At 34.4% G+C, this 9,790-nt stretch overlaps 1 protein-coding gene and 1 pseudogene across 7 annotated transcripts; both read left to right on the top strand.

Moving 5' to 3' along the window:
• Positions 1-2,267: 2,267 nt before the first annotated feature.
• LOC107865557 (retrovirus-related Pol polyprotein from transposon TNT 1-94) lies at positions 2,268-9,353 on the top strand. 7 transcript variants are annotated; one of them, XM_047409059.1, is made up of 4 exons: positions 2,269-2,683; positions 3,865-3,976; positions 4,092-4,257; positions 4,464-6,202. In XM_047409059.1, the coding sequence occupies exon 4, from the start codon at positions 4,540-4,542 to the stop codon at positions 5,737-5,739; it is 1,200 nt and encodes a 399-aa protein (XP_047265015.1). In that variant the 5' UTR covers positions 2,269-2,683; positions 3,865-3,976; positions 4,092-4,257; positions 4,464-4,539; the 3' UTR covers positions 5,740-6,202. The 7 variants fall into 7 exon arrangements, with proteins under 7 accessions (XP_047265017.1, XP_047265019.1, XP_047265016.1 ...); XM_047409058.1 differs by having other exon boundaries at positions 3,860-3,976; XM_047409057.1 differs by having other exon boundaries at positions 2,270-2,683; positions 3,751-3,976.
• Positions 6,194-7,681, top strand: LOC107865558 (annotated as a pseudogene).
• Positions 9,354-9,790: the final 437 nt, after the last annotated feature.

Below are 9,790 nucleotides of genomic sequence, written 5' to 3'. Positions count from 1 at the left end.
GTGCCACAAGCCCTAAATCGTATCGACGAGTATGGTCTAAGTTCTCCACGAGTTAAATCGAATTTCGGAAACATTTTTCATTATTTAAATAACTCACAAAAGAATGGATAACTCACAATTTATCTGAGTTATGTTAAAATAAAAGGCATAACTCACAATTTTTGTGAGTTATGTTATAATAAAATGCATAACTCACAAAAATTGTGAGTTATATTAAAATAAGAATGCATAACTCACAATTTTGGTGAGTTATGTTAAAATAAAAATGAATAACTCATAAAAATTGTGAGTTATGCACTTTTAAAAAAATTTAACTTTGTCAGCTGCCTTCCGTTAAAAACTTTTATGTATAACTAAGCATAGTTTGGTACCTTTTTTAAATATATGGCATAGTTTGATACTTTTTAGTTTAGTGGCATAGAATAGTTCCGGACTCGCATGTAGAAGAATCAATTAGCAAAAACGTAAGAGGGAGAGTGGTTTGTATAGTTGCCTCGGGAAATTGTCTGGTTCACGTATTACATCAAAACAGGCTAGATTCATTCAACATCAATGGTGTGTATTATTGTTGTAGGCATGTTAATGGAGTGAGTATTTTGTTAATGGAGTGAAATTTATTTTTGAGTGTTGATTTCACCTCCATTAATGGAGGTTAAGCTAAAAAAAAAAGTTGTGGAGAAGACAATGTGAGATTTTTAATAATTTTAAAAGAATTTAAAGCTGGAAAATTACGAAAATACCCCTCAAATGCGCTTCAAAGCGAGTGTAATACACTCTCTTTGCTGATTCAGCAAAAGGTGTCAAAATGACACACTTTATGGCTACTTGAGGTGCCAAAAGTGAGCACGTCTACCTGAAGTGCTTCAGTGAAAGACGGTGCATACTTAGGGATCTGGCGATGGATTTTTCCTATTTCGATTAAAAATTCACATTTATACCTGAGTACTAAACTACAACAATATACTTCGTATATTTCCTTATTAGTAGTATTATTATTTTTTTAATCTTGTAGTTCCTTTTCTATCATGTGTATTACTATCTGTTTGAACAAAGCTCGAAGTACTATTCAACTCGTTAAAGGGCATAGCCACGCTCTCGCTCGACATCATTTTCGAACCCTCATATCTTACTTTTTGTATCTTATTATTTTGTTGTTATATTTGTTTTGCTATTATACTTTAAATTCTTTTCTTGTCAGTCGAGCATAATGTTTATCAAAAGTAACTTTTCTGCTTATAAAAGTAAGAATAAGATTTTCATACATACTATCTGTTGAACAAAGGTCGAAGGACTATTCGATTGATTAAAGGGCATAGCTGCACTCTCACCTGGAACCATTTTCGAACCCTCAAAATCTCACTTTTTTATATCTTGTTATTTTATTATCATATTGTTTTTACTATCATACTTACGAAGTCTTTTCTTATCAGTCGAGCCAAAGATCTATCAAAAATAACTTTTCTACTTATAAAAGTAAGAGTAAGATTTACATATATACCATCTGTTGAACAAAGGTCGGAGGACTATTCGATTCATTAAAGGGCATAGCTGCTAGGGGCGGATCTATGTTTACTTTTGGTGGATTCCACCACTCGTTAAACTCGACGCGAAATAAGTATAGTTACATAAAAAAATATAAAAAATAAGTATAAAACATATAAAAGCACCTACTGAAACAAAAAGTTGGTTGGCCGCACTGACACTTAGGCTGATCTTAAGGTTTTCTATTAGAAGGGGCGCCTCGGGTTTGAACTTCGGCACCATTTTTGAACCCTCAAATCTCACTTTTAGTATCTTGTTATTTTGCTGTTATATTTGTTTTGCTATCATATTCGAATTCTTTTCTTGTCCGTCGAGTCGAATGTCTATCAAAAGTAACTTTTCTACTTATAAAAAGTAAAAGCAAGATTTACATATATACTATCTTCTTTAGAAAGTTGTTGTCACGTGACCAGGAGGTCACGGGTTTAAGCATTGGAAACAAACTCCGACAGAAATACAAGGTAAGACTGCGTATGATATACCCTTGTGATAGAACCCTTCTTCGGACACCAGGCATAGCAATAGCTTTAGGGCATCAAGATGCCTTTTTTACATTCTTCTTTAAACCTGACTCTGAAATTACGCTATTACGTATAGTTCTCAATAAGTAACTGACAATAAACTATCCAAAAAGGCGGCTAAGATAAACTATGACCCCACAAAATGGGACTCACAAGTAGAATGGAGATGACACATGCATGGTCCAAAACATCTCAAAACAGTTGTGTACTTTTCTTCACACGTCAATCTATCCAAATCCACACACACACAACAATCCCAAAATCCATCAAACAAAACTTCCAATTTGCAAAACTAACTCCAACTGTTCTTCTTTTTCTCCTCTTATGTCCACTTCTTGATATAAAGAATAGTACTAATAATGGGCACAGTTTCAAGTGGCATTGGCTTTCTTTCACAGTTTTTCGCAAGTGATTATGCTGCTTCTACTCATCAGTTTTGTTGTTTTTCAGCAAATTCAAGTCCACTGCATGTGAATTTCTCAAGGAGTGCTGCTGGTTGTTTGGTGAAAAGGAGTTCTTTGTTAAGTAGTAGAGTTTCAGTTTTAACTGCTGGTAATTCTAAGATTGATGGAGTTGATGATCAGTTATCTTTGTCCTCTGATGAAATTAAACCAGCTCGGGTGAGACCATTTATTCATATTCCCTCCGTTTTAATTTATTTGTCTTTCTTTTCCTTTTAGTTTATTTTAAAAAGTATGATATATTGGCATATTCTACGTATCTTTAGTTTAAGATGGCGGGATTTAGGAAGTCTTGTTTACTTAGTTAAACTCTGTGTCTAAGTCAAAATCAAAGAAACAAATGGAAAGGGAGGGAGTATTTGCTTTGTTTCCCATTTTGCTTCTACGACTTTGTTGAGTTCCCGCATAGCTTCTGGCATGGATACTTGGTCTTGTTGTATAATCTTGGACGATTCTCAACTCATGAGCTAGCTTTTGGTATTAAGATAAGCCCCAGGTCAATTTTCTTATCAGGGTATGAGAGTTGGGTTTTCCAACATTGTGTTTCTGTTACTGCATTATTTCGTTGCTGTACTGCTTTCCTTCTAAGTGACATGCTTTGACTTGCTGCACTTGAGTCGGGGGTCTTCTGGAAGTAACCTCCCTGCTTCCACAAGGTAGGGGTAAGGTACTACATTCCTACCCTACTTAGACCCAACAATTAGACTAGGTATGTTGTTGTTGATTGTGGGATCGGTATTATATGATCTTGGCTCTTGGGAAATCCATCAACTCATGAGTCATGAATCGGCCTTTGGTGTTGAGTTGGACACCTGGTTTATTTCTTACGTCTTTTTCTATGCTAGTAAGGAAATGAAGCTAACAATCTTGAAACTGAAAATAGAAGTCTTGTAACCTACCCAATTTCGTTTTGATGGTTAATTTGTTAAAAGGACAGTCCATGGATAAATGCAATTGTTTTCTCCACAATGATGCTGATATAACATTTTTTAATATTAGATTGAGATAACATTTTTTTTAATTTTTATCATATTTTATTTTATATTATTATTATTATTATTATTATTAGTATTATTATATATTATCAATCCAATGATGAAAGCACTATAATGTGCTGCAAAAGTGCTACACCCTTTTGTTTTAATATAGTGTAATCAGATAGTGCTCCCTTTATTATTCAACTAAGCTTTGTCGAGTAATAATGAAGCTTTTATTTTCTATTTAAGAGGCTTCATGCTCGGCAGTTTGGGAGTAAGAAGAGACATATTTTCTAAATAAGAGAGTTTAATAATTGAAGGGGGTGTTAATTGTGTGGAGTTTTGAATTCAACTCTAGTCCAGAGTTGTTGAGTTATTGTGTAGGTTGTTGTGTCCTGGAGGGTACAAGTCAAAGTGTGTTACTGCTGGATTGGAGAAACAATTGTCGCAGTGGACTTGAATCTCCTGAAAGAGAGTAAGATATCCGCGCCTCAGCCATAGAAGAAGAAATATATTTTTCTTTATCCATTTGTAATTTTCAGTTGTAATATTTATTGCAATTTATTGTAATAATCACCAACAATTTTAAGGAGAATCAATGGCAACAACTGAAAATTTCGCGGATGTCAAGATGGGGATCTCAACAAGCTATTTCGGTGCAACGGTACTCACTTCAAGAGGTGGAAAGTGGTAGAAGAAGAAGCAAGGGGCCAAGATGCACTTATGCAAACAGAAGAGAACAACATCACACTGAAGGTAAATTTAACTTCAAGTAATGCTACTCATGAACCTAACAAAAATATTACTATTTTGAAGCCTAAGAAGAAAATATTCAAGAAAAATAATTATAGACATCTCAATAATAAAAATGGTGGAAATTACCAAGCAAAAAATCAACATGTACAAGAAAAATGACCGTGCTTCGTCTGTGGCAAAAGTGATCATATTGCTCGATCTTGCAGTTATCGGAAACCTGAGCCTACACCTCAGGCAAACGTTACCGAAGAATCTTTTGTGGCAGTGATAACAGACATAGACATGGTGGTGAATGTTGATGGATGGTGGGCTGACTCTAGTGCAAACCGTCATGTCTGTTATGATAAAGACTGGTTTAAAAAGTATAAAAACTTTGAGGAGCCCAAAACCATCATCCCTGGAGATTCACATACAAGTCAAGTACTTGGAGTGAGAGATGTCGAGTTGAGATTTACTTCAGGAAGGGTATTAATCTTAAAAGATGTGCTATGTACTCTTTCTATGAAGAAAAATTTAATGTCGAGTTTTCTTCTTAATAAGGCAGGCTTCAGACAGATTATTGAATCGGATGAGTATATAATTGTGAAAAATAATATTTTTGTGGGGAAAGGTTATACATGTGATAGTATGTTCAAATTGAGCGTTGAGATGAACAAATCATCTACTTCTGTTTACATGCTTTCTTCTATTAATTTTTGGCATTCTCGTTTGTGTCATATAAATGAACGTTATGTGGGAATCATGAGTAGTTTAAGATTAATACCAATGATAAAAAAGAATTTTGAATGTGAAGCTTGTAGTAAAGTTAAAATCACAAAAAGGTCTCACTTCTGTATTGAAAGAAAAATTGATTTATTAGAATTAGATCATAGTGATTTTTGTGAACTTGGTAGAATTTTAACTTGTGAAGGAAATAGATATTTTATCATTTTTATTGATGATTTTTCTAAGTTTACATATGTTTACTTAATGAAAAATAAAAGTGTTGCATTTGAGAATTTTAATAATTTTCTCCATGAAGTTGAAAATCAGTTTAATAGAAAAATAAAAAGAATAAGAAGTGATAGAGGTCGTGAATATGAGACACATGAGTTCAATTCTTTTGTAAGATCATTGGGTATAATTCATGAAACTCCTCCTCCTTATTCTCCTGCATCTAATGGTGTAACGGAAAAGAAGAACAGAATTTTGGTTGAGTTAACTAATGCCATGTTAATGGAGTCTTGTGCACCTTTAAGTTTTTTGGGTGAAGCTCTTTTGACTGCTTGTTATGTGTTGAATCGTGTGCCTAATAAAAAGACGAAATCAACGCCTTTTGAATTGTGGAAAGGTCATAAGCGAAATGTGGGATATCTAAGAGTTTGGGGTTGGTTAGCCTATGTAAGATTAATGGATCCTAAAATCTTTAAGTTGGGTAAAAAAGTTACTACTTGTGCTTTTCTTGGTTATGCTTCAAATAGTACAACCTATAGATTTTTTTAATCTTGAAGATAGCGTGATAATAGAATCAGGTGATGTTATTTTTCAGGAAGATAAATTTCCTTTTGATTCTAAAAATAGTGGGGCTCATGGGACTAAAGAAAATATTTTAACACTACCTAGTTCTTCTACTTCTGCTTTAAATAATAATGAAAATGATGATTTTGAGTTAAGAAGAAGTAAACGAGTTAGAGTAGAAAAAGACTTTGGTCCTGATTATTATGTTTTTAATGTTGGAAATGACCCTATCACTTTAAAAGAAACTTTGTCGTCACATTATGCTATTTTCTGGAAAGTGGATGTAAATGATGAAATAGAATCGCTAATTTCCAATCAAACTTGGAAGCTAGTTGATTTACTACCGGGTTGTAAAACAATTGGATGTAAATGGGTCTTACGTAAAAAAATTAAAACTGGATGGATCTGTTGATAAATATAAAGCTAGGTTAGTTGCTAAAGGTTTTAAACAACTAAAAGGCCTAGAATTTTTTGATACTTTTTCACCGATGACGAGAATTACATCCATTAGACTTTTAGTTGCTATTGAGGCAATTTTTTATTTACAAATTCATCAAATGGATGTAGAAACTGCTTTTTTAAATGGAGACCTAAATAAAGAAATTTACATGGAACAACCCGAGTGTTTTGCGGAGGCTGGCCAAGAAGCAAAGTATGTAAACTTAATAAATCCCTATATGAGCAGTGTGAGAATGCTACTCAGTCAGATGAGCTGCCTTTGCCGAGTAATTCCCAGTTAGCCCAGGTTGAATTCTGCCAGATTCTTGGCAACAATTCAGTGGGGGATTCGGCTCTCACACAGTTTGGAGATACTTGCTGCAGAACATCAGCTGCATTACAAGAAATCCAAAAGACAACAGGTAGTTCATCAACCGAGGAGAAACTCAAAGTTGGAGGTATGAGCACCTCTGAATCTCGTTCAAGTGGTAAAAGAAAGGCATATGGAGAAGTCACCACCAAGAGACTCTGCGAATCCTTCAAGGAAAATAATTATCCTGACTGTGACGCAAAGAAGAAGTTCGAGCAAAGTGGTGGTTGGATAAAAGATTACCTGAAGAAGCTGAGAATGAGAGGATGCATCTGATGACTATGGTGGAGCTAGTACAGCCTAAATGGTATGAGAGGTTGTTAGTTATTGCCGTGCAGGGAGTGTTTTTCAATTTTTACTTTGTGCTTTACTTGCTGTTCCCCAAGCTTGCACACAGAGTTGTTGGTCATCTGGAAGAGGAGGCTATACACTCATATACTTTGTATCTTAATGATATTGATCGTGGTGAAATTGAAAATGTCCCTGCTCTTGCAATAACAATTGACTACTGGAGACTGCCTAAGGATGCGACTCTAAAGGATGTTGATGAAGCTTATCATAGAGACGTTAACCATTTCGCATCTCCATGGGAGACATATCGGGCTGACTTGTCGATTGATCTAAGCAAGCACCATGTGCCCAAGAAATTCCTTGATAAGGTTGCTTATTGGTCACTGAAAGTTCTCAGGATTCCAACTGATTTATTTTTCAAGGAAAGATTCGGTTGTCGAGCAATGATGTTGGAAACAGTGGCAAGTGGCAGGTGTACCAGGAATGGTGGGAGGTATGCTGTTACATCTGAGGTCGTTACGCAAGTTCGAGCTTCTAAGGCAAAGAATTGGTGTTTGCATTACATAAAGCAAGGAGGAGTGTTGAAAGTTGTTTTAAGAATGCAACTATTTTTTTTTCTGTTTTCTCCAGTTTTTTTAAGTACAATCCTAGTTAAATTAGGAAGTCCTATCTTTGGTAGGAAACTAATTAGTTATTCTAATGTTAGTAGAGGTAGGTTGTTTCTTTGTCCTATTTTTAGTTGGAATATCAACTATTTAAGTTGCTAAGTTGATGATCAATCATAGACTTTCTTTTAACAAGAAAATAATCTCTCTCTGTCTCTCTGCATATTCTCTTCTTCAAACTCGATCTCTGTTTCTGCTGCCAGCTTTTAAATTGAATTCCTGCGTTGTTTTCCTTTAACGGTTTTAAACCAACAGAAGGCGAAGTTACTTGTTTCATAAATCACAAAAGGGCTGTATATGTGTTTTCCTTTTTCTAGATTATCATGCGATGTAGTCACATGTGATTGAGGATGGACAGCTGGTACAAAGAACAACCAGAGTGTTTAGAGGATGAAATTAATTGTTAGTAAGTGCGAGACAAAACACCAAAAACCACAATAATAATGGCTATCATAATATCACCTGTTTCAGCTGGTAGAGACGGTTCTTGTATAGTAAGAATAGTTCGTTGTGGAAGACCTGCTTTGCAACAGAATGATATTGATTCTTGAGGGACAATGGCAACTGGATTTTGAAGGTTAGACTTAGCGGAAGCTTTTCTTTTCATACGCCGTGCCAGTGACAATTGTTCTTTTCTATCAGCAGATATGCGGCTATATGTATCACAGCGCTTGAGTTGTGTCATATCTTTCATTTTCGTTGTGTATAAATATTTGTTTGATTCATTTGAATCCATCGGTATTGACGTTGAAATTTCCCCTATTTTTAACCTATAAATGTTTGTAGTCCAAGTCAGTAATGAGATACTATAGAAAGCACATAAATTATCTTCAATACTTTCCTACTCAGATTACTTAATCAAGAAAAAACACAAAATTAACAAAACCTAGAAAATTCAGATTATCACAGAATCAAATAATTTAAATCAAAAAGAGGAGAAACAAATTATTAATAACAACAATTAGGAATAATAAAAATCAACCACTCTTAGAAAAAAACCCGGGAAAACCAGATTAATGCAAAGTCTGTTTCTTTGAGGAGTTAAGTGAAACTTTTCACAATTCGAAACTAACATTAGGATATAAAGAATTATTTCGTGTAGCTATTAATTTGACAGGTTGACAATGAATTCATTGCCAAGGAAAAAGCAATTACATCCGATTATTTAAGTTTTCCTTTATCTCTCAGGTGCAACTTTTTTTACTCTTTTAGAATTTAGAAGCTACATTTTTGCAGTTAGCCACATTAGGGATAACAAGTTATGATCTTTTTGTGTAGCAAAAAACAAACTGGCATAACTGAAATTGGGCATACAAAGATCCATAATTTTCTCAGCAGCCTCTATTTCATCTATACTTTCCTCAATCAACTTTTGTACTTTGGCTTCGGATTAATCAATAAATCCGAAATCGTTCTTCGGCTCAACATAAGACACTCTAGCCGATCCTGTGCACTCATATGAACAGCAGATTTCACTCTTTTTGTAACCTTACTACTACTAACAACTTCTTCTTTAGAAAACACACGTAGTTCTACAAGAAAATATATTTTGTTGGGCTTCAGCTCCTGTTCTTATTCTAATGGCTTAGCTCGAGTCCCATATTTCATGATTTGTTCATATTACAATAGAATATGGCCTGAATAGTCTTTAACTACGTCCGAAGTTGTTATTGGTGTGTTCCGTTTTCAACATTTCGCCGTTAATCTTCATCCCGTTTGTCTTCTTATTGTTTCCTCTTATGTTGTTCCCCATTCTCTTTCTCACTCTTTTTCTTTCAGCAAAATGTTAGATTTGTTTTGGATAATGGTTGCTCCAGTTATATTATGGTAAAATTATATGGACCAGGAAGTAAATGTAAATCTGTTTCTTTGGGGAATTTTGTCATACACCTAGTGTCAAATCAGGCACTAAATTTTCTGTGGACTAAATTGATACTATCAAGAGAAAACAAATATATTCAGGATGAAAGTAAACTCATAAACATGATCGAAACAAAGAACCATTACCTGAAAATTTTGACAATTCGAAACTAATTTTAGAATATAATAAAGGGAAAAGACTCAAATATGCCACTGAACTATCAGAAATGGCTCATTTATGCCATCCGTTAGGCTTATTTATGTCATCGCCGTTACAAAACTAGCTCATCCATGTCATTACTTTTAACACCCAGTTTTGATTTTTAGAAAACAGGTTTGCCACATGGCAGCATATTAGAGGTCCACGTCATTTTTAAAAAAAATTTAATTTTTGTTTTTAAAAAAAAATTAT

The sequence above is a fragment of the Capsicum annuum genome, chromosome 3 (assembly GCF_002878395.1).
Source record: "Capsicum annuum cultivar UCD-10X-F1 chromosome 3, UCD10Xv1.1, whole genome shotgun sequence".
Classification (NCBI taxonomy): domain Eukaryota; kingdom Viridiplantae; phylum Streptophyta; class Magnoliopsida; order Solanales; family Solanaceae; genus Capsicum; species Capsicum annuum.
Note: the sequence above shows the minus strand (reverse complement) of the source record. Positions and strands in the feature narration are given on the sequence as shown.